The 25,493-nt window shown below is 39.5% G+C and overlaps 1 protein-coding gene across 2 annotated transcripts in view; it reads left to right on the forward strand.

The window, feature by feature from the left end:
* The window catches only part of THADA (THADA armadillo repeat containing), a 1,857,831-nt gene that overhangs the window by 132,391 nt on the left and 1,699,947 nt on the right, over positions 1–25,493 (forward strand). For both annotated transcript variants that reach the window (XM_053712286.1, XM_053712287.1), the window contains exon 16: positions 18,459–18,610. In XM_053712286.1, coding sequence (XP_053568261.1) covers positions 18,459–18,610 — 152 coding nt within the window. The remainder of the gene's footprint in view (positions 1–18,458; positions 18,611–25,493) is intronic.

A 25,493-nucleotide genomic window follows, 5' to 3' on the forward strand; every position in this document is an offset into this window, starting at 1 on the left:
TGTTACACAAACGTCTGTCAGAAGTTCCTGACGTCCAGGCTTTTTGTCAGGCTTTGGCCAGGATTAAGCCTGTGTTTAAAACTGTTGCTCCACCATGGAGTTTAAACCTTGTTCTTAATGTTTTACAGGGCGTTCCGTTTGAACCCCTTCATTCCATTGATATAAAGTTGTTATCTTGGAAAGTTCTATTTTTAATGGCTATTTCCTCGGCTCGAAGAGTCTCTGAATTATCAGCCTTACATTGTGATTCTCCTTATTTGATTTTTCATTCGGATAAGGTAGTTCTGCGTACTAAACCTGGGTTCTTACCTAAGGTAGTCACTAACAGGAATATCAATCAAGAGATTGTTGTTCCTTCTTTGTGTCCAAATCCTTCTTCGAAGAAGGAACGTTTACTGCACAACCTGGATGTAGTCCGTGCTCTAAAATTTTACTTACAGGCAACTAAGGAATTTCGACAAACGTCTTCCCTGTTTGTCGTTTACTCTGGCCAGAGGAGAGGTCAAAAGGCTTCTGCTACCTCTCTTTCTTTTTGGCTTCGTAGCATTATTCGTTTAGCTTATGAGACTGCTGGACAGCAGCCTCCTGAAAGAATTACAGCTCATTCTACTAGAGCTGTGGCTTCCACTTGGGCCTTCAAGAATGAGGCCTCTGTTGAGCAGATTTGCAAGGCTGCAACTTGGTCTTCGCTTCATACTTTTTCCAAATTTTACAAATTTGACACTTTTGCTTCCTCGGAGGCTATTTTTGGGAGAAAGGTTCTTCAGGCAGTGGTTCCTTCTGTATAAAGAGCCTGCCTATCCCTCCCGTCATCCGTGTACTTTTGCTTTGGTATTGGTATCCCAGAAGTAATGATGACCCGTGGACTGATCACACTTAACAGAAGAAAACATAATTTATGCTTACCTGATAAATTCCTTTCTTCTGTAGTGTGATCAGTCCACGGCCCGCCCTGTTTTTAAGGCAGGTAAATATTTTTTAATTTATACTCCAGTCACCACTACACCCTTGGCTTCTCCTTTCTCGTTGGTCCTTGGTCGAATGACTGGGAGTGACGTAGAGGGGAGGAGCTATATGCAGCTCTGCTGGGTGAATCCTCTTGCACTTCCTGTTGGGGAGGAGTAATATCCCAGAAGTAATGATGACCCGTGGACTGATCACACTACAGAAGAAAGGAATTTATCAGGTAAGCATAAATTATGTTTTCAACTGGCAAGGTCCCATACCGACGTTGTGCTTTCCTTCCTAAGGTCCCACGGATGAAAGGTAAACCTGGGGAAGAGTTTGTTAGTTCCTCAGACAAGAGTATCCTTTCTGGGAACTCTAATCGACTATATTTCAATGAAGATTTTTGTGACGGAGGTCAGAAAGTTAAGGATTCTGAATACATGTCGAATCATCCAGTCCAATCCTCGTCCGTCGGTAGCTCAGTGCATGGAGGTAATCGGATTGATGGTGGCGGCAATGGACATTGTTCCGTTTGCTCATTTTCATCTCAGGCCTCTGCAATTAAGCATGCTCAGGCAGTGGAATGGGGATTATACAGATTTGTCTCCTCAGATAAATCTAGATCAGGAGACAAGGGACTCTCTTCTATGGTGGTTGTCGCTGGATCATCTATCCCAGGGGACATGCTTCCGCAGACCCTCATGGGAGATAGTGACAACGGATGCCAGCCTGTTAGGATGGGGAGTAGTCTGGAACTCTCTAAGGGCTCAGGGTGTATGGACTTGGGCAGAGTTTCTCCTTCCCATCAATATCTTAGAGTTGAGAGCAATATTCAATGCGCTTCGGGCTTGGCCTCAGTTGCCTTCGACTCAATTCATCAGATTCCAGTCGGACAACATAACAACGGTAGCTTACATCAATCATTAGGGAGGAACAAGGAGTTCCTTAGCGATGACAGAAGTAGCCAAGATAATACAGTGGACGGAGTCTTACTCCTGCCATCTGTCAGCAATCCACATCCCAGGGGTGGAAAACTGGGAAGCAGATTTTCTGAGCAAACAGACATTTCATCCGGGAGAGTGGGAACTCCATCCGGAGGTATTTTCCAACCTGATTCTCAGATGGGGCAGGCCAGTGTTGGATCTCATGGCATCTCGTCAGAATGCCAAGCTTCCGAGATGCGGATCCAGGTCCAGGGATCCCCAGGCCGAGCTGATAGATGCCTTGGCAGTGCCTTGGTCTTTCAGCCTAGCTTATGTATTCCCTCCATTTGCTCTCCTCCGGGTGATTGCTCGCGTCAAATAGGAGAGGGCATCTATGATTCTCATCGCCCCCGCGTGGCCTCGCAGGATTTGGTATGCCGATCTGGTGGACAGCCAACGTGGAAGCTCCCACTGAGGAAAGACCTTCTCATTCAGGGTCCCTTTCATTATCCAAATCTAGTTTCTCTGAAGCTGACTGCTTGGAGATTGAACGCTTAATTTTATCTAAGTGAGGTTTTTCTGATTCGGTCATAGATACCTTCGAGTTCTTCAAGGAGTTCTGTTTGAACCTATGCATTCTGTAGATATTAAGTTATTATCTTGGAAAATTCTATTTTTGGTTGCTATTTCTTCTGCTCAAAGAGTATCTGAGCTTTCGGCATTGCAATATGATTCTCCTTATCTTATTTTCCATGCGGATAAGGTGGCGTTACGTACTAAACCTGGTTTTCTTCCTAAGGTTGTTTCAAACAAGAATATTAATCAGGAGATTGTTGTTCCTTCTTTGTGTCCTAATCCTTCTTCTAAGAAGGAACGTCTGTTACATAATTTAGACGTAGTCCGTGCTTTTAAGTTTTACTTACAAGCGACTAAGGATTTTCGACAATCGTCTTCTTTGTTTGTTGTTTTTCCAGGGAAATGTAGGGTCAGAAAGCTACGTCTACCTCTCTTTCCTTTTGGCTGAAGTGTATCATCCGTTTTGCATATGAGACTGCTGGACAGCAGCCTCCTGAACGAATTACGGCTCATTCCACTAGGGCTGTGGCTTCCTCATGGGCATTCAAAAATGATGGTTCTGTTGAACAGATTTGCAAAGCTGCAACTTGGTCGTCTCTTCACACTTTTTCCAAATTTTACAAATTTGATACCTTTGCCTCGGCTGAGGCTGTTTTTGGGAGGAAAGTTCTTCAAGCGGTGGTGCCTTCTGTTTAGGTTCCCTGTCTTGTCCCTCCCTTTTAATCCGTGTACTATAGCTTTGGTATTGTATCCCACAAGTAAGGATGAAATCTGTAGACTTGTATCTTTAAAAAGAAAAGAAAATTTATGCTTACCTGATAAATTTGTTTCTTTTTAGATATGATGAGTCCACGGCCTGCCTTGTTTCTATGAGACAGGTCTTTATTTTTTTGTTAAACTTCAGACACCTCTGCACCTTGGCTTTTCTTTTCTCTTCCTAACTTCGGTTGAATGACTGGAGTGGGAGGGAAGGGAGGAGCTATATATACAGCTCTGCTGTGGTGCTCTTTGCCTCCTCCTGCTGGCCAGGAGGCGTAATCCCACAAGTAAGGATGAAATCTGTGGACTCATCGTATCTAAAAAGAAACAAATTTATCAGGTAAGCATAAATTTTCTTTTTTTCTTTTACGATTCAGTTAGTGTGCAATTTTAAGCAATTTTCTCATTTACTCCTATTAATTTTTCTTCGTTCTCTTGGTATATTTATTTGAAAAAGCAAGAATGTAAGCTAACAAGCCGGCCCATCTTTGGTTCAGCACCTGGGTAGCGCTTGCTAATTGGTGTCTAAATGCAGCCACCAATCAGCAAGCACTATCCGGGGTGCTGAAAAAAAAATGGGCCAGCTTGTAAGCTTACATTCCTGCTTTTTCAAATAAAGATACCAACAAGCCGTCCATCTTTGGTTCAGCAACTGGGTAGCGCTTGCTACTTGGTGTCTAAATGCTGCCACCAATCAGCAAGCACTAACCAGGGCGCTGAACAAAAATGTGGCCAGCTTGTAAGCTTACATTCCTGCTTTTTCAAATAAAGATACCAAGAGAATGCCGAAAAATTTATAATAGAGTAAATTACAAAGTAGCTAAAAATTGCACGCTCTATCTGAATCATGAAAGAAAAAATTTTGGTTCAGTGTCCCTTTAAAACCTTTTAAACTCAAGAATGAAACTGGATTGTATCCTTGACAAAGCCACACAGAACAAAATAATCCTTTGGTCAGATTACTCCGTCTGACTTGATTGAGGCCACTAAGCCAATAGCGCATTTGCGAGCCCACCATGTATATGCTCACTCTACTGGTAACACAATAGTGCATGCGTGTGCATAAACTGCAAGTTGGTTGGCATTGGTGGCACCCAATAATACATACAAGCATAAAAGTGTTTAAAAGGGGTGTGGATTGCAGCGCAAGAGCCACTATTACATTTTTTTTTGGTAAGTTTCAAAATGTATTAAAAATACTTTACTGCATTTATTTAAAAAAAAAAATCCACACACCATCTGTGAAGACCTAAATCATCAATAATATGTATTACATTCACCCTGTTTTATATCCCTTTAAAGGGAAGTTTTAGTGACAATAAAAGTACAGGTTAAATACAGCACTTCCTTCTCAATGCACTCTGACAAAGAATTACTGCCAAGCCCTTGACAAAATCCAAACAGCAGCATAGTTCAGCAGCACTGTAAAATTCTTTAAAAGACTTTTATTGCATAATATGTTGGTCATATAGTTGCACAACGTTTCGGGTATGACACCCTTAATCATGCATGCTTGTATACATTGAATCACAGTTTAAATAGCTCTTATGGCTCCTCCTCTCATCTAAAGAATTACATCTTATATCACCACCTAGTGGTCATGAATATATCATGATATGTTTACATAATTTAACCCTATACATGCCATATTTAAAACAATATATAAAAGATAAAAAATTGTATATTAAACACATAGCTATGTAATGGTATAAACACTATACAATCTGAAACCACTTCTGGCTTACATTATGTCCATATTCTAAAAAAAGTGCGGGGAAGCTGGAGCCTCCATATTCCGGCACCTAATATTACTTTTGTATTCATTGATGCATTCCCTGACCAGATGGGCAATTCACCAGATATGTGGCATAAGTTGTAGTACTCATATAATGACCCCTAATATCAAATGTCTTCTCTGTCTGCCATTTATAAACTGAGAACCTTTAGTCATTGAATTGTAATTCCCAGAATTCAAGCAAAGAAAACATCCATACATTTTCTTTGTGTTATTACTTTGTTGCAGTACTTCAGAACTTCCAGTATCAGTATTGACTAATTCATCTTTAATGTTCCAAAAAGTTTACATACTCCTCGCTACAAGTCAGCGTAAATTTTACTGAGTTAGTAATGCAATTCAAATTCTGAACAAAAGTCTCCATGGATCCAATGTCGCCATACCACAGACTATATATATATATATATATATATATATATATATATATATATATATATATATATGTATATGAATATGTATATGTGTATATATATATATATATATATATATATATATATATATATATATATATATATATATATATATATAGTCATGTGGCTGCATACTGTAAGAAACGTTTGTTTTATTGATTAGGGAACTTTTGTTGAAAAGGAAGGAAGAATTCTGGGTATATACTCTGTACTCTATGAAACCTGTTGGTATGAATAAAGAGTTGGATTACTCAGCGTTTCTGTAATTTGTGGTTCTGCATCAACTAATTTGTTTTGTTTTCTATTGGAGTGTGTAGTGTTTATACCATTACATAGCTATGTTTTTCATAAAAGTTTGTTTTAGCTTTGTGTATATTGTTTTAAATATAGCATGTGTTGGTCCAGGAGTGGCCTACTTATTTCAGAAGAGGTATATATTATTATAAAAATGAGGTTACTAATATATCTGCCTATTTTATTTTGAATATATATTTACCTGACTGCACACTGTTTTATTGCTGTGAACTGTATCCCAACTTTTGTACTACTTAAGTTTTGGCAATTCTACATACACTGTATATTTCTTTCATGTAATTAGCAAGAGTCCATGAGCTAGTGACGTATGGGATATACATTCCTACCAGGAGGGGCAAAGTTTCCCAAACCTTAAAATGCCTATAAATACACCCCTCACCACACCCACAATTCAGTTTTACAAACTTTGCCTCCCGTAGAGGTGGTGAAGTAAGTTTGTGCTAGATTCTACGTTGATATGCGCTTCGCAGCAGGCTGGAGCCCGGTTTTCCTCTCAGTGTGCAGTGAATGTCAGAGGGATGTGAAGAGAGTATTGCCTATTTGAATTCAATGGTCTCCTTCTACGGGATCTATTTCATAGGTTCTCTGTCATCGGTCGTAGAGATTCATCTCTTACCTCCCTTTTCAGATCGACGATATACTCTTATATATACCATTACCTCTACTGATTCTCGTTTCAGTACTGGTTTGGCTTTCTACTACATGTAGATGAGTGTTCTGGGGTAAGTAAGTCTTATTTTTTGTGAGCGTCTTTTTTGGCGCTAAATAATATGGGCATAATTATTGTCTCCACATTATTTAAGTCTCATTGTTTATATGCTTCTGGTTGCTAGAAGCTTGTTCATTGGCATTTTTTCCCCATTCCTGAATCTGTCATTTAAGGATTTTGATAGATTTTGCTTTATATGTTGTTTTTTCTATTACATATTGCAAGATGTCTCAGATTGACCCTGGATCAGAAGCTACTTCTGGAAAAACGCTTGACTGAGTTCAGTCCTACCAAAGCTAAGTTAATTTATTTTAAATGTTATGAATGTTTATCTTTAGCTATGGTTTGTAATAAGTTATCATGATAAACTTTTACATGCAGAATCCATTAGTATTTATGCTTTATATATTGCCATTCTTTTTACATCTTATGTACAAGAAATATTTAGAAGATTTATAAGAAATATTTCTCTTGTTAAGTGTATTCAGTCCACGGGTCATCCATTACTTATCGGATATATTCCCTTCCCAACAGGAAGTTGCAAGAGGATCACCCAAGCAGAGCTGCTATATAGCTCCTCCCCTCACATGTCATATCCAGTCATTCTCTTGCAACTCAACTAGATAGGACGTTGTGAGAGGTCTGTGGTGTTTTTTATACTTAGTTTATTTCTTCAATCAAAAGTTTGTTATTTTAAATGGCACCGGAGTGTGCTGTTTGTTCTCAGGCAGTATTTGGAAGAAGAATCTGCCTGCGTTTTCTATGATCTTAGCAGAAGTAACTAAGATCCAATGGCTGTTCTCGCACATTCTGAGCAGTGGGGTAACTTTCAGAAAGGGAATAGCGTGTGGGGAATCCTGCAAACAAGGTATGTGCAGTAAATTATTTTTCTAAGGAATGGAATTGACTTAAGAAAATACTGCTGATACCGATGTAATGTAAGTACAGCCTTAAATGCAGTAGCGACTGGTATCAGGCTGATGAATGTATGTACAATAAGTAATTTTCTAAGGAATGGAATTTGACTAAGAAAATACTGTTAATACTGAAGTAATGTATGAGCCTTAACTGCAGTAGAAGCGACTGGTAGCAGGCTTATTAATAACACTACCTAACTTTTAAAGTGCATGTTTAAAACGTTTACTGGCATGTTATTCGTTTTTTGTGAGGTACTTTGGTGATAAATCTTTTGGGGCATGATTTTCCACATGGCTGTCGTTTATTTCTACATAGAAACGGTTAACTGAGGTTTCCCACTGTTGTAATATGAGTGGGAGGGGCCTATTTTAGCGCTTTTTTGCGCAGTAAAAATTCAGTTACAGTCTTCCTGCTTCTTCCTCCTTGATCCAGGACGTCTCTAGAGAGCTCAGGGGTCTTCAAAATTCATTTTGAGGGAGGTAATCAGTCACAGCAGACCTGTGACAGTGTGTTTGACTGTGATAAAAACGTTAATTGTTAAATTGATTATCCGTTTTTTGGGTATTAAGGGGTTAATCATCCATTTGCTAGTGGGTGCAATGCTTTGCTAACTTAATACATTTACTGTGAAAATTTGGTGGCTATAACTGATTTGGTTCATTGTTATTTCAACTGTGACAATGTTTTGTGCTTTTTAAAGGCGCAGTAGCGTTTTTTTATATTGCTTGTAAACTTATTTGAAAGGATTTTCCAAGCTTGCTAGTCTCATTGCTAGTCTGTTTAAACATGTCTGACACAGATGAATCTGTTTGTTCACTATGTTTGAAGGCCAATGTGGAGCCCCACAGAAATATGTGTACTAAATGTATTGATGTCACTTTGAATAAAAGTCAATTTATATCTGTAAAGAAATTATCACCAGACAACGAGGGGGAAGTTATGCCGACTAACTCTCCTCACGTGTCAGTACCTTCGCCTCCCACTCAGGAGGCGCGTGATATTGTGGCGCCAAGTACATCAGAGAGGCCCATACAAATCACTTTGCAAGACACGGCTGCTGTTATGACAGAGGTATTATCTAATTTGCCTGAATTAAGAGGCAAGCGCGATAGCTCTGGGTTAAGGACAGAGCGCGCTGATGATGTGAGAGCCATGTCTGATACTGCGTCACAATTTGCAGAACATGAGGACGGAGAGCTTCATTCTGTGGGTGACGGATCTGATCCAGGGAGACCGGATTCAGAGATTTCTAATTTTAAATTTAAGCTTGAGAACCTCCGTTTATTGCTAGGGGAGGTATTAGCGGCTCTGAATGATTGTAACACGGTTGCAATTCCAGAGAAAATATGTAGGCTTGATAGATACTTTGCGGTACCGGTGTGTACTGACGTTTTTCCTATACCTAAAAGGCTTACAGAAATTATTAGCAAGGAGTGGGATAGACCCGGTGTGCCCTTTTCCCCTCCTCCGATATTTAGAAAAATGTTTCCAATAGACGCCACCACACGAGACTTATGGCAGACGGTCCCTAAGGTGGAGGGAGCAGTTTCTACTTTAGCTAAACGTACCACTATCCCGGTGGAGGATAGTTGTGCTTTTTCGGATCCAATGGATAAAAAATTAGAAGGTTACCTTAAGAAAATGTTTGTTCAACAAGGTTTTATCTTACAGCCCCTTGCATGCATTGCTCCTGTTACTGCTGCTGCGGCATTCTGGTTTGAGTCTCTGGAAGAGGCCATTCGCACAGCTCCATTGGATGAGATTATGGCCAAGCTTAAAGCACTTAAGCTAGCTAATGCATTTGTTTCTGATGCCGTTGTACATTTAACCAAACTAACGGCTAAGAACTCCGGATTCGCCATCCAGGCGCGCAGAGCGCTATGGCTTAAATCCTGGTCAGCTGACGTGACTTCTAAATCTAAATTGCTTAATATTCCTTTCAAAGGGCAGACCTTATTCGGGCCCGGCTTGAAAGAAATTATTGCTGACATTACTGGAGGTAAGGGTCATACTCTTCCTCAGGACAGGGCCAAATCGAAGGCCAAACAGTCTAATTTTCGTGCCTTTCGTAACTTCAAGGCAGGAGCAGCATCAACTTCCTCCGCTCCAAAACAGGAAGGACCTGTTGCTCGTTACAGACAGGGCTGGAAAGCTAACCAGCCCTGGAACAAGGGCAAGCAGGCCAGAAAGCCTACTTCTGCCCCTAAGACAGCATGAAGAGAGGGCCCCCTATCCGGAAACGGATCTAGTGGGGGGCAGACTTTCTCTCTTCGCCCAGGCTTGGGCAAGAGATGTCCAGGATCCCTGGGCGTTGGAGATCATATCTCAGGAATATCTTCTGGACTTCAAAGCTTCTCCTCCACAAGGGAGATTTCATCTTTCAAGGTTATCAGCAAACCAAATAAAGAAAGAGGCATTTCTACGCTGTGTACAAGACCTCTTAGTAATGGGGGTGATCCACCCAGTTCCGCGGACGGAACAAGGGCAAGGGTTTTACTCAAATCTGTTTGTGGTTCCCAAGAAAGAGGGAACCTTCAGACCAATCTTGGACCTAAAAATCTTAAACAAATTCCCTAAGAGTTCCATCATTAAAAATGGAAACTATTCGAACCATCCTACCCATGATCCAAGAGGGTCAATACATGACCACAGTAGACTTAAAGGATGCCTACCTTCATATACCGATGCACAAAGATCATAATCGGTACCTAAGATTTGCCTTTCTAGACAGGCATTACCAGTTTGTAGCTCTTCCCTTCGGGTTAGCTACGGCCCAGAGAATTTTTACAAAGGTTCTGGGCTCACTTCTAGCGGTGCTAAGACCGCGAGGCATAGCGGTGGCTCCGTACCTAGACGACATTCTGATACAAGCGTCAAGTTTTCAAATTGCCAAGTCTCATACAGAGATAGTTCTGGCATTTCTGAGGTCGCAGGGGTGGAAGGTGAACGTGGAAAAGAGTTCTCTATCACCACTCACAAGAGTCTCCTTCCTAGGGACTCTGATAGATTCTGTAGAAATGAAAATTTACCTGACGGAGGCCAGGTTATCAAAACTTTTAAATGCTTGCCGTGCCCTTCATTCCATTCCACGCCCGTCAGTAGCTCAGTGCATGGAAGTAATCGGCTTAATGGTAGCGGCAATGGACATAGTACCATTTGCGCGCCTGCATCTCAGACCTCTGCAATTATGCATGCTAAGTCAGTGGAATGGGGATTACTCGGATTTGTCCCGTCTACTAAATCTGGATCAAGAGACCAGAGATTCTCTTCTCTGGTGGCTTTCTCGGGTTCATCTGTCCAAGGGGATGACCTTTCGCAGGCCAGATTGGACAATTGTAACAACAGATGCCAGCCTTGTAGGTTGGGGCGCAGTCTGGAACTCCCTCAAGGCTCAGGGATTATGGACTCAGGAGGAGAAACTCCTCCCAATAAATATTCTGGAGTTGAGAGCAATATTCAATGCTCTTCTAGCTTGGCCTCAGTTAGCAACACTGAGGTTCATCAGATTTCAGTCGGACAACATCACGACTGTGACTTACATCAACCATCAAGGTGGAACCAGGAGTTCCCTAGCGATGTTGGAAGTCTCAAAGATAATTCGCTGGGCAGAGTCTCACTCTTGCCACCTGTCAGCGATCTACACCCCGGCGTGGAGAACTGGGAGGCGGATTTTCTAAGTCGCCAGACTTTTCATCCGGGGGAGTGGGAACTTCATCCGGAGGTCTTCGCTCAACTGATTCAGTGTTGGGGCAAACCAGAACTGGATCTCATGGCGTCTCGCCAGAACGCCAAGCTTCCTTGTTACGGATCCAGGTCCAGGGACCCGGGAGCGGCGCTGATAGATGCTCTGGCAGCCCCTTGGGTCTTCAACATGGCTTATGTGTTTCCACCATTTCCGATGCTACCTCGACTGATTGCCAAGATCAAACCGGAGAGAGCATCGGTGATTCTGATAGCGCCTGCGTGGCCACGCAAGACCTGGTATGCAGACCTAGTGGACATGTCGTCCTGTCCACCATGGTCTCTACCTCTGAGGCAGGACCTTCTAATACAGGGTCCTTTCAACCATCCAAATCTAATTTCTCTGAGGCTGACTGCATGGAGATTGAACGCTTGATCCTATCAAAGCGTGGCTTCTCGGAGTCAGTTATTGATACCTTAATACAGGCACGGAAGCCTGTTACCAGAAAGATTTACCATAAGATATGGCGTAAATATTTATATTGGTGCGAATCCAAGGGTTACTCATGGAGTAAGGTTAGGATTCCTAGGATATTGTCCTTTCTACAAGAGGGTTTAGAAAAGGGCTTATCTGCTAGTTCGTTAAAGGGACAGATTTCTGCTCTGTCTATTCTCTTACACAAACGTCTGGCAGAAGTTCCAGACGTCCAGGCTTTTTGTCAGGCTTTGGCTAGGATTAAGCATGTGTTTAAGACGGTTGTTCCTCCGTGGAACTTAAACTTGGTTCTTAAAGTTCTTCAGGGTGTTCCGTTTGAACCCCTTCATTCCATTGATATTAAGCTTTTATCTTGGAAAGTTCTGTTTTTGATGGCTATTTCCTCAGCTCGAAGAGTCTCTGAATTATCTGCCTTACATTGTGATTCTCCTTATCTGATTTTCCATTCAGACAAGGTAGTTCTGCGTACAAAACCTGTGTTTTTACCTAAAGTAGTTTCTAACAGGAATATCAATCAGGAGATTGTTGTTCCATCATTATGTCCTAATCCTTCTTCAAAGAAGGAACGACTTTTGCATAATCTGGACGTAGTCCGTGCCCTGAAGTTCTATTTACAGGCAACTAAAGATTTTCGTCAAACTTCTTCCCTGTTTGTCGTGTACTCTGGTCAGAAGAGAGGTCAAAAAGCTTCGGCAACCTCTCTCTCTTTTTGGCTTTGTAGCATAATACGTTTAGCCTATGAGACTGCTGGACAGCAGCCTCCTGAAAGAATTACAGCTCATTCCACTAGAGCTGTGGCTTCCACCTGGGCCTTTAAGAATGAGGCCTCTGTTGAACAGATTTGCAAGGCTGCAACTTGGTCTTCGCTTCACACTTTTTCAAAATTTTACAAATTTGCCACTTTTGCTTCTTCGGAGGCTGTTTTTGGGAGAAAGGTTCTACAGGCAGTGGTTCCTTCCGTTTAAGTTCCTGCCTTGTCCCTCCCATCATCCGTGTACTTTGGCTTTGGTATTGGTATCCCATAAGTAATGGATGACCCGTGGACTGAATACACTTAACAAGAGAAAACATAATTTATGCTTACCTGATAAATTTATTTCTCTTGTAGTGTATTCAGTCCACGGCCCGCCCTGTCTTTTTAAGGCAGATCTAAATTTTAATTAAAACTCCAGTAACCACTGCACCCTATGGTTTCTCCTTTCTTGTCTTGTTTCGGTCGAATGACTGGATATGACATGTGAGGGGAGGAGCTATATAGCAGCTCTGCTTGGGTGATCCTCTTGCAACTTCCTGTTGGGAAGGGAATATATCCGATAAGTAATGGATGACCCGTGGACTGAATACACTACAAGAGAAATAAATTTATCAGGTAAGCATAAATTATGTTTTTTCTGATTCTATTTTAAAGGCTTTGTCTGACTTTGTGCCTTCTAATAAAAAAATTTAGGTCTTTTTCAAACTTCTTTTTTAATTATTGAAGTTTCAAATGACCAACAACATACTGATTTATCCTTCTCTGATGATGTTTTCTCTCATTCAGAATTTTCATCATCAGATATTGACACTAACAAATCTACTTTTTTATTTTTTTATTAAAGTACATTTGTTCTTTGTTGAAAAGGTGTTGATTATTTTGGATATTAAGGTAACTAGTTCTTTTTCAAGACTAGCTAACACTATTTCTGCTTATTTATTCTTCTGTGTTTTCAGAGGGTTTTTTTCCCAATTCCTTATACTAATGGAATAGGCTGAGAATTTTCTTTTATTCCTTCTTCAAAGGTTTTAAATTATACTCTTTGCCGGCAGTTAAATTCAATTTGGAGGGTTCTCCAATTTATTGGGGCTATCTCTACTCCTACTAATTATGCTATTGTTAGTTTCAGGTACTTTTCTTGGACCTGTGATTTATTTGGATGTTGCAATTGCTTCATTTTTTCTGTTTACTTTAAGATCAAGTATCAGATTATGATTTATTTTAGCATTGTTAGAGGGACAAAATTTACTAGACTAGGTGCTGTTGCATTTGTCTTGTTGTTTTTGCATTTATTGATTATGCAAGTCCACTGTATTGTCTGGTCCTTTAACTGGACTATCATGCTAATAATTTCATTTGTGTCTTCATTTCATTGAATATTTTCGCAAATGAGGTTTAATCTATGTCTTTAGCTGTTTGAGCTAGAAGAATTTTGTGATTTCTAAAAATACATATTTCTTTTGTTCTAAGATAATCAATTATTTGTTTTATAATTGGATTCAATTCTTAACTGTTACTCTGGGCTTCAAGATTGAGTTCTAAGACTAAAACTTTAAGCTTATACTAGTTTGGTTGTTCTTATTAAGGAACGAATTCCTGAATTCTTTCCCAAGTAACATGTTTTTAATTGGAAATTTTTCAGTTCGAAATCAGCTCTCTTAAATTGCGATGTATGTGCCGTATTCCAGCTTGGCTGGCAAGGGGCAGGTTAATACTTTTTTGAAATTTATTTGGTTCTATTCGGTCCAAATTTCTTTGATTTTATTCCAGTAAGGCTAACACTTTCTTTAAGTGTGTTTCGGTCCTATATATTTTGGGTACTGTTGAAGCATGGCTGGTCACCCGTGGGGTTCAAGCGCTGCTCAGACCTGGAATCTTCTGGGGTATTTCTTCCAGTTCCATTTTTAGGAACTGGGTTTTGGAGTTTTTATTCAAACTATTCTGCCTTTTTTTGGTCAGTGATAGCATTATTTGTTTTCATTAGATACAATAAATGTATATTTTTTCTGTATTCATTCAGATTATTTTCTGAGGATGCGGAATCTCATATGATTCACTTTGTTCTTCCAGGACATAGTTAGAGGATCTTTTTTCAAAAGCTCTTGATTCCTCACACAAGGGTCACCTTTTAGGTTTCCAGATAGTTTGTGTCACTGTCTTTGTCTCTATCAGACAAGGGACAATTTTATTGGGTTCCGTCTGTCGGTACCTTTAGTCTCTATTATTTCCTTCAGTTGCTATATATGCATAGAAGTTTTAGGTCTTATGGCCACAGCATTGGATTTAATTACCTTTGCTCATTTTCAATAGAACCTTTCCAGTCTTTTATGCTGAATTATGGTGCAGGGATTCTAGGATTTCGCATTTTAAATCTTCGAATCCTAATATTTATCTCTCTTGATTTGGTGGTTAAGATCACCATCATTTAGTTCTACAGGTCTCTTCGTTTCTTTCAACCTGGACCATGATCTCTACAGTTGTGAGTCTTTTTGGTTGGGAGGCTGTCTGAGGATCTCTGTCAGCACAAGGGGTTTGGAAATCTCAGGAGGCGAGATTACCATTTGATATTTTAGAACTCCGTGCTTTCTCAGAGTTTTTCAGTTAGTTTCTTTTTGAAGAAGAGACGTTTATTGTTTTTCAGACAATATCTCAACTATGGTGTATGTCAATCATCAGGGTAGGACTATCAGTCCTTAGGCTGTGACAGAAGTGTCTTGGATATTAGCTTAGGCTAAATCCAGCTCCTATCTAAATTCTGTGGTTTTTTCCCCAGGTATAGATATTTGGGAAGCGGATTATCTCTGTTAATCAAGCTTTACATCCGGGAGAATGGTCTCTCATACCCAGATATGTTTTTCAATTTTTCAGATGTGAGCATTTCTAGAAATAGATCTGTTGGCATCTCATCTGAATAAAGAACTTCCCAGGGGCCTATTCAGGTCCGGGGATCCTCAGGCGGAGGTAGTGTATGCATTCACATTTCTTTGGAATTATCTTTTTGCCTATTTATTTCCGCCTCTAGTTCTTCTTCCAAAGTGATTTCCAAAATTCTTATGGAGTATTTGTTTGTTATGCTGGTGGCTCCAGCATGGCCTCTCAGGTTTTGGTATGCGGATCTTATTCGGATGGCTAGTTGCCAACCTTGGACACTTCCGTTTAAACCAGACCTTCTTTCTCAAGGCCCATTTTTTCCATCAGGATCTCAAATCATTAAATTTGAAGGGATGGAGATTGAACGCTTGGTTTTTAGTCATAGAGGTTTCTCTGACTCATTGATTAATACTATGTTTCAGGCTCGTAAATCTGTCTCTAGAAAGATTTATTATTGAGTCTGGAGGACCTACTTTTCTTTGGATAAGGTTTTGTCTGCAGTTCTTTGTTAGGACATCCTGATATTCATTGTTTTGTACAGGCTTTTGTTCGTATCAAGCCTGTCATTAATTCAATCTCTCCTCTTTGGAGTCTCAATTGGGTGCTGAGGGCTTTACAGGCTCCTCCGTTTGAAACTATGCATTTTCTGAACATTAAATTACTTTCTTGGAAAAGTATTGTTCCTTTTGGTTATTTCTTCTGCTAGAAGAATTTTTGAGTTATCTGCTCTTTTTTGTGAATATCTTTTTCTGATTTTTCATCAGGATAAGGCAGTGTTACTTCCTGATATTCATCATTTTGTTCAGGTTTTGATTTGTATCAAACCTGTCATTAAGCCAATTTCTCCTCCTTGGAGTCTTAATTGGGTTCTGAAGGTTTTTCAGGCTCTTCTATTTGAGCATATGCTTGCTCCGGACATTAATTACTTTCATGGAAAGTAATGTTCTTTTTGGACATCTCTTCAGCTAGAACAGTTTTTGAATTATCTGTTCTTTCTTGTGAATCTCTTTTTTCTGATTTTTTTCATCAGGAAAAGGTGGTTTTTGCTGTCCTCATTTCAATTCTTACCTAAAGTTGTAAATTCTAACAAACATTAGGGAGGAATTATTGTTTTCCTAAAACTTCTTTGGTGAGATTCTTACTTTCTATGTTGAAGCTATTCAGATTTCAGATAGACTTCTAGTCTATTTTTTATCTTTTCTGGTTTTAGGAAGGTCAAAAAGCTTCTGCCATTTATTTGGCATCTTGCTTAAACTTATGATTCATTATGCTTATTTGGAGTCGGGTAGATTCCCGCCTCGGAGGATTACGGCTCATTCTACTAGGTAAGTTTCTACTTCCTGGGCTTTTTAAAGAATGAAGCTTCTGTTGATCAGATTTGCAAAGCAATGACTTGGTCTTCTTTGCATACTTTTACTATGTTCTACCATTTTGATGTTTTCTCTTCTTTGGAAGCAGTTTTGGTAGAATGGTACTTCAGGCAGCTGTTTCAGTTTTGATTCTTCTGCTTATATTTTCAGTTTTTTTTCATTATAAAAATTGAAACTTTTTTGATTTGGGTAGTGGATTAATTTTTCAGCGGAATTGGCTGTCTTTATTTTATCCCTCCCTCTCTAGTGACTCTTACGTGGAAGTTCCACATCTTGGGTATTTATTATCCCATACGTCACTAGCTCATGGACTCTTGCTAATTACATGAAAGAAAACTCATTTCTTTCATATTAGCAAGAGTCCATGAGGCCCACCCTTTTTTTGTGGTGGTTATGATTTTTTGTATAAAGCACAATTATTCCAATTCCTTATTTTTTTGATGCTTTCGCTCCTTTTTTTATCACCCCACTTCTTGGCTATTCGTTAAACTGAATTGTGGGTGTGGTGAGGGGTGTATTTATAGGCATTTTAAGGTTTGGGAAACTTTGCCCCTCCTGGTAGGAATGTATATCCCATACGTCACTAGCTCATGGACTCTTGCTAATATGAAAGAAATGAATTTATCAGGTAAGTTCTTACATAAATTATGTTGTTTATAACAACCTCAATAAAAATAATAATAATAAAAAAATATAGCATGTGTTTTGTTGTCTTGGTATTCTTTGTTGAAAGCTAAATGTGCCATACAGATAACTCTGTGCTCACTCCTGTGGCGTCATTTAAGAGTCAGCACTGATTGGCTAAAATGCAAGTCTGTCAAAAGAACTGAAATAAGGGGACAGTCTTCAGAGGCTTAGATACAAGGTAATCACAGAGGTAATAAAGTAAATTAATATAACAGTGTTGGTTATGCAAAACTGGGGAATGGGTAATAAAGGGATTATCTACATTTTTAAACAATACAAATTCTAAAGTAGACTGCCCCTTTAAATTATGGCTAATTAAAACAATCTTTGCAATGCACTTAAAGTATATTTATTTTGCGTGTTTCCTGAAATTGTACTATGAATATTAGCGTTTTCACTCCCTCCAGAGTGACTTGAGTTTATTTCTTGGAATCCCTTCATGCTGCGCGCTGATTGGTTGATATGTGCAGAAACTGTCAATAATTGGCCAGAGCAAAGAAAGTAGGACATTCCAGAGGCCTGTCAAGGGGTGTGTCCCAGGCAGCAAAAACAACGCATATTATACAAACAAAATGACCATTTTAAGTGTTTATAAAACATTTATTTTGCATGCAGATCTGTTGTAATGCTGTGAATCATTTGGATCAATAATCAAAATTTTGTTTAAAGTCCTTTTAAAACACTGTACACTTATTGTTTTGTGTTCTATCAATCATATTGTTTGGCATTTGTGACCTAATAACAAAGTCTTTACGCTTTTATTGTAATTAAGTAACCAAACATAGTAATGTAATAAAATGTCAATTACGGAGTTTAAAGGAACATTGAACCCATTTTTTTTTCTTTCGTGATTTAGAATGATTGTGCAATTTTTATCAACTTTCCAATTTACTTCTAGTATCTAATTTAGTTCATTTTCTAGATATCCTTTGTTGAAAAGCATATCTAAATAGATTCAGTAGCTGCTGATTGGTTTCTGCACACAGATGCCTCGTGTTATTGGCTGACCCATGTGCATTGCTATTTCTTCCACAAAGGATATCTGAAGAATGAAGCAAATTAAATAATAGAAGTAAAATTAAATGATGCTTAACATCTGAATCATGAAAGACAAATTTTGGGTTTCATGTCCCTTTAATTAATGTAACAATTCAATGTATATAATTAAATTATTTTAAAATGATCAGACATATATATGTTGCAGTGAAGTTACCTTTTTATGTGTATGTTTATATTTTTTTTACAGGTCCGTGTCACACTGTGTTTAATTTTGCTCAATCAGTAACCAGAAAACACATCCAAGTCCTCCTAGAATGCTTCAGTAACACATTTGAGGAAGTAAAACTTTTAGCTTTTGAACTTCTAAGAAAATTGCCACCTTGTGCTTTAGGACTGCAGGTAATTATGCAGACATGGAGTCAGTTTTATGTACAAATATTACGCTATTATTGGTAAACCGATCTTTCTTAGTCTTCAACGCTATTATATAAAATGTTCTAACTTTATTTTGAACTTATTTGGGGCATGAAAAGAGAATACTTTTCTTCAGAAGAGTGTTAGTGAGTATTATAAGTGCACATATACAGGTTTAAATACTCCAATCCAAACTATTGAATTAATATCTTTTTTTTTAAAAATAACATTTTCAAAAATGACCATGTTTCCCCTCCTGTAAGTCACAATCTTCTGTGCATGTGTCTTTGTGTTTTGTTTTGTGTTCTGAAATGCAAACAATAGTCTATATTTATTTAAAACAACAAATCCTACCTTTCTAATTAAAGGGACACTGAACCCAAATTTTTTCTTTCGTGATTCAGATAGAGTATGCAATTTTAAGCAACTCTCTAATTTACTCCTATTATCAATTTTTCTTCGTTCTCTAGCTTTCTTTATTTGAAAAAGAAGGCATCTAAGCTATTTTTTTGGTTCAGAGCCATGGAAAGCACTTTTTTATTGGTGGGTGAATTTATCCACCAATCAGCAAGAACAACACAGTGTGTTCACCAAAAATGGGCCGACATCTAAACTTACATTCCTGCATTTCAAATAAAGATACCAAGAGAATGAAGAACATTTTATAATAGGAGTAAATTAGAAAGTTGCTTAAAATTGCATGCTCTATCTGAATCACGAAAGAAAAAATTTGGGTTCTGTGTCCCTTTAAAGGGACAGTTTACTCAAAAATTTTCTCCCCTTTAATTTGTTCACAATGATCTACTTTACCTGCTGGAGTGTATTAAATTGTTTACAAGTAGCTCCTTTACCCTTATATTGGCATTTGAAATTGTTGATTTAGCATGTGGTATCCCCACCTATTCTGAAAGTTTGTGGCCGCGCGTACCAGCTATAGATAAGCTTTGTAAACACAGCCAGCAGAAGAAATTACACTCCCAGTGGGTTATAGAAGAGATAAGGTAATAAAATGTTGATTTTCCATTGTTCTCTCAAAGTACTGGTGATTGTTTTAAGGACAGATATAAGATAAAGAAGCAAGTATATATACACAATGTGATACAGTAATGAGATCTGATTATACCTACAAGCTCAACCCATTTTATTAGGTTGTGACTTCAAAACACAAAATCAGAGCTTTAATATACACAAATAAGCTTTAAAAGCTCATTTTCATACATTTTTACTCTGCAGTTGGTAAAAAAAGCAATTGTAAACACATTCAGGGAAAAACTATTTTACAGTATACTGTCCCTTTAAGTATTGTACTATCTTTCTAAGGGTACTATGTATATAAAATATTAATATATATATATATATATATATATATATATATATAAACTACCTTTAAGTTGCTTGTATAATGTAAATATTCCCTACTGATATGAAATTTTGTTGTTTAAAGTTTGTCCCATCCCCTCTCCAAACTGTCCCATTTTAAAGGAATAGCCCAGTCTAAATTAAACTTTCATGATTCAGAAAGAGCATGCAATGTTAAAGGGACAGTATACACTCATTTTCATATAACTGCATGTAATAGACACTACTATAAAGAATAATATGCACAGATACTGATATAAAAATTCAGTATAAAACTGTTTAAAAACTTACTTAGAATCTGTCAGTTTACCTCTGTTGAAAAGGTAGCTGGAAAGCCCACTGCAAGTGGCAAATAAGACACTCCCCCCCCCTCCCCCTTCTTTTGCATATGAAAAGACCCTTTACACAAACAGGAGCAAGCTGGAGTAGGTAGTCGAGCGTATTCACATAAAACTTTGGGGCTTGGTTAGGAGTCTGAAAATCAGAGCAATGTTATTTAAAAATAAGCAAAACTATACATTAATTAAAAAAAAAAACTTTATGGGCTATATAAATAGATTATCTACAAAACATTTATGCAAAGAAAAAATGAGTGTATAATGTCCCTTTAAGCAACTTTCTAATTTACATCTATTATCAATTTTTATTTGTTCTCTTGGTATCTTTATTTGAATGTAAGGTTAGGAGCCGGCCCATTTTTGGTTCAGAACCTGGGTAGCACTTGCTGATTGGTGGTTACATTTAGCTACATAATATTGGTGGCTACATAATATTTGTATAAATACACACACACGGTACTGGTATTAAAAATTTATATATTGTCCTCACTAAATTTGGGAAAAGCTAAGGTACAAAGTTATTTACAATGCATGAAATATTTTGTAGCCCCCGCTTGTGAAAACTAGAGTATTTACATGATGACTACAAATATTACCTGTTATGAGATGGCAGAAGTAGTGGTACTCGGTACTGGTGAGTACCCCCCACAAAAAAGCCCTATGTGTGTTTGTGTGTGTGTATATATATATATATATATATATATATATATATATATACTGTGTGTATAGACATATATATATATATATATATATATATATATACTGTGTGTATAGACATATATATATATATATATATATATATATATACTGTGTGTATAGACATATATATATATATATATATATATATATACTGTGTGTATAGACATATATATATATATATATATATATATATATTTCTCCAACATAGGTGTGTCCGGTCCACGGCGTCATCCTTACTTGTGGGATATTCTCTTCCCCAACAGGAAATGGCAAAGAGCCCAGCAAAGCTGGTCACATGATCCCTCCTAGGCTCCACCTACCCCAGTCATTCTCTTTGCCGTTGTACAGGCAACATCTCCACGGAGATGGCTTAGAGTTTTTTAGTGTTTAACTGTAGTTTTTCATTATTCAATCAAGAGTTTGTTATTTTCAAATAGTGCTGGTACGTACTATTTACTCAGAAACAGAAAAGAGATGAAGAATTCTGTTTGTATGAGGAAAATGATTTTAGCAACCGTAACTAAAATCCATGGCTGTTCCACACAGGACTGTTGAGAGCAATTAACTTCAGTTGGGGGAACAGTTTGCAGTCTCTTGCTGCTTGAGGTATGACACATTCTAACAAGACGATGTAATGCTGGAAGCTGTCATTTTCCCTATGGGATCCGGTAAGCCATGTTTATTAAGATTGTAAATAAGGGCTTCACAAGGGCTTATTTAAACTGTAGACTTTTTTTGGGCTAAATCGATTGATATTAACACTTATTTAGCCTTGAGGAATCATTTATTCTGGGTATTTTGATTTAATAATATCGGCAGGCACTGTTTTAGACACCTTATTCTTTAGGGGCTTTCCCAAAGCATAGGCAGAGTCTCATTTTCGCGCCGGTGTTGCGCACTTGTTTTTGAGAGGCATGGCATGCAGTCGCATGTGAGAGGAGCTCTGATACTTATAAAAGACTTCTGAAGGCGTCATTTGGTATCGTATTCCCCTTTGGGTTTGGTTGGGTCTCAGCAAAGCAGATACCAGGGACTGTAAAGGGGTTTAAAGCTTAAAACGGCTCCGGTTCCGTTATTTTAAGGGTTAAAGCTTCCAAAATTGGTGTGCAATATTTTCAAGGCTTTAAGACGCTGTGGTGAAAATTTGGTGAATTTTGAACAATTCCTTCATGTTTTTTCGCAATTGCAGTAATAAAGTGTGTTCAGTTTAAAATTTAAAGTGACAGTAACGGTTTTATTTTAAAACGTTTTTTGTACTTTCTGATCAAGTTTATGCCTGTTTAACATGTCTGAACTACCAGATAGACTGTGTTCTGAATGTGGGGAAGCCAGAATTCCTATTCATTTAAATAAATGTGATTTATGTGATAATGACAATGATGCCCAAGATGATTCCTCAAGTGAGGGGAGTAAGCATGGTACTGCATCATTCCCTCCTTCGTCTACACGAGTCTTGCCCACTCAGGAGGCCCCTAGTACATCTAGTGCGCCAATACTCCTTACTATGCAACAATTAACGGCTGTAATGGATAATTCTGTCAAAAACATTTTAGCCAAAATGAACCCTTGTCAGCGTAAGCGTGGCTGCTCTGTTTTAGTTACTGAAGAGCATGACGACGCTGATATTAATATCTCTGAAGGGCCCCTAACCCAATCTGAGGGGGCCAGGGAGGTTTTGTCTGAGGGAGAAATTACTGATTTAGGGAACATTTCTCAGCAGGCTGAATCTGATGTGATTACATTTAAATTTAAATTGGAACACCTCCGCATTTTGCTTAAGGAGGTATTATCCACTCTGGATGATTGTGAAAATTTAGTCATCCCAGAGAAACTATGTAAAATGGACAAGTTCCTAGAGGTGCCGGGGCTCCCAGAAGCTTTTCCTATACCCAAGCGGGTGGCGGACATTGTTAATAAAGAATGGGAAAGGCCCGGTATTCCTTTCGTCCCTCCCCCCATATTTAAAAAATTGTTTCCTATGGTCGACCCCAGAAAGGACTTATGGCAGTCAGTCCCCAAGGTCGAGGGAGCGGTCTCTACTTTAAACAAACGCACCACTATTCCCATAGAGGATAGTTGTGCTTTCAAAGATCCTATGGATAAAAAATTAGAAGGTTTGCTTAAAAAGATGTTTGTTCAGCAGGGTTACCTTCTACAACCCATTTCATGCATTGTCCCTGTCACTACAGCCGCATATTTCTGGTTTGATGAACTGCTTAAGGTGCTCGATAGTGACTCTCCTCCTTATGAGGAGATTATGGACAGAATCAATGCTCTCAAATTGGCTAATTCTTTCACTCTAGACGCCTCTTTGCAATTGGCTAAGTTAGCGGCTAAGAACTCTGGGTTTGCTATTGTGGCGCGCAGAGCGCTTTGGTTGAAATCTTGGTCGGCTGATGCGTCTTCCAAGAACAAGCTACTAAACATTCCTTTCAAGGGGAAAACGCTGTTTGGTCCTGACTTGAAAGAGATTATCTCTGATATCACTGGGGGTAAGGGCCACGCCCTTCCTCAGGATCGGCCCTTCAAGGCAAAAAATAGACCTAATTTTCGTCCCTTTCGTAAAAACGGACCAGCCCAAGGGGCTACGTCCTCTAAGCAAGAGGGTAATACTCCTCAGGCCAAGCCAGCTTGGAGACCAATGCAAGGCTGGAACAAGGGAAAGCAGGCCAAGAAACCTGCCACTGCTACCAAGACAGCATGAAATATTGGCCCCCGATCCGGGACCGGATCTGGTGGGGGGCAGACTCTATCTCTTCGCTCAGGCTTGGGCAAGAGATGTTCTGGATCCTTGGGCGCTAGAAATAGTCTCCCAGGGTTATCTTCTGGAATTCAAGGGACTTCCCCCAAGGGGGAGGTTCCACAAGTCGCAGTTGTCTTCAGACCACATAAAAAGACAGGCGTTCTTACATTGTGTAGAAGACCTGTTAAAAATGGGAGTGATTCATCCTGTTCCATTAAGAGAACAAGGGATGGGGTTCTACTCCAATCTGTTCATAGTTCCCAAAAAAGAGGGAACGTTCAGACCAATCCTAGATCTCAAGATCTTAAACAAATTTCTCAAGGTTCCATCGTTCAAGATGGAAACCATTCGAACTATCCTTCCTTCCATCCAGGAAGGTCAATTTATGACCACGGTGGATTTAAAGGATGCGTATCTACATATTCCTATCCACAAGGAACATCATCGGTTCCTAAGGTTTGCATTCCTGGACAAACATTACCAGTTCGTGGCGCTTCCTTTCGGATTAGCCACTGCTCCAAGGATTTTCACAAAGGTACTAGGGTCCCTTCTAGCGGTGCTAAGACCAAGGGGCATTGCAGTAGTACCTTACCTGGACGACATTCTGATTCAAGCGTCGTCCCTTCCTCAAGCAAAGGCTCACACGGACATTGTCCTGGCCTTTCTCAGATCTCACGGCTGGAAAGTGAACGTGGAAAAGAGTTCTCTCTCCCCGTCAACAAGGGTTCCCTTCTTGGGAACAATTATAGACTCCTTAGAAATGAGGATCTTTCTAACAGAGGCCAGAAAAACAAAGCTTCTGGACTCTTGTCGGATACTTCATTCCGTTCCTCTTCCTTCCATAGCTCAGTGCATGGAAGTGATCGGGTTGATGGTGGCGGCGATGGACATAGTTCCTTTTGCGCGCATTCATCTAAGACCATTACAACTGTGCATGCTCAGTCAGTGGAATGGGGACTATACAGACTTGTCTCCGAAGATACAAGTAAATCAGAGGACCAGAGACTCACTCCGTTGGTGGCTGTCCCTGGACAATCTGTCTCAAGGGATGATGTTCCACAGACCAGAGTGGGTCATTGTCACGACCGACGCCAGTCTGATAGGCTGGGGCGCGGTCTGGGGATCCCTGAAAGCTCAGGGTCTTTGGTCTCGGGAAGAATCTCTTCTACCGATAAATATTCTGGAACTGAGAGCGATATTCAATGCGCTCCAGGCCTGGCCCCAGCTTGCGAGGACCAGGTTCATACGGTTTCAATCAGACAACATGACGACTGTTGCGTACATCAACCATCAGGGGGGAACAAGGAGTTCCTTAGCGATGGAAGAAGTAACCAAAATTATTCTTTGGGCGGAGTCTCACTCCTGCCACCTGTCTGCTATCCACATCCCAGGAGTGGAAAATTGGGAAGCGGATTTTCTGAGTCGTCAGACATTGCATCCGGGGGAGTGGGAACTCCATCCGGAAATCTTTGCCCAAGTCACTCACCTGTGGGGCATTCCAGACATGGATCTGATGGCCTCTCGTCAGAACTTCAAAGTTCCTTGCTACGGGGCCAGATCCAGGGATCCCAAGGCGGCTCTAGTGGATGCACTAGTAGCACCTTGGACCTTCAAACTAGCTTATGTGTTCCCGCCATTTCCTCTCATCCCCAGGCTGATAGCCAGGATCAAGCAGGAGAGGGCGTCGGTGATCTTGATAGCTCCTGCGTGGCCACGCAGGACTTGGTAT

Source organism: Bombina bombina, chromosome 4, assembly GCF_027579735.1.
Source record: "Bombina bombina isolate aBomBom1 chromosome 4, aBomBom1.pri, whole genome shotgun sequence".
Lineage (NCBI taxonomy): Eukaryota > Metazoa > Chordata > Amphibia > Anura > Bombinatoridae > Bombina > Bombina bombina.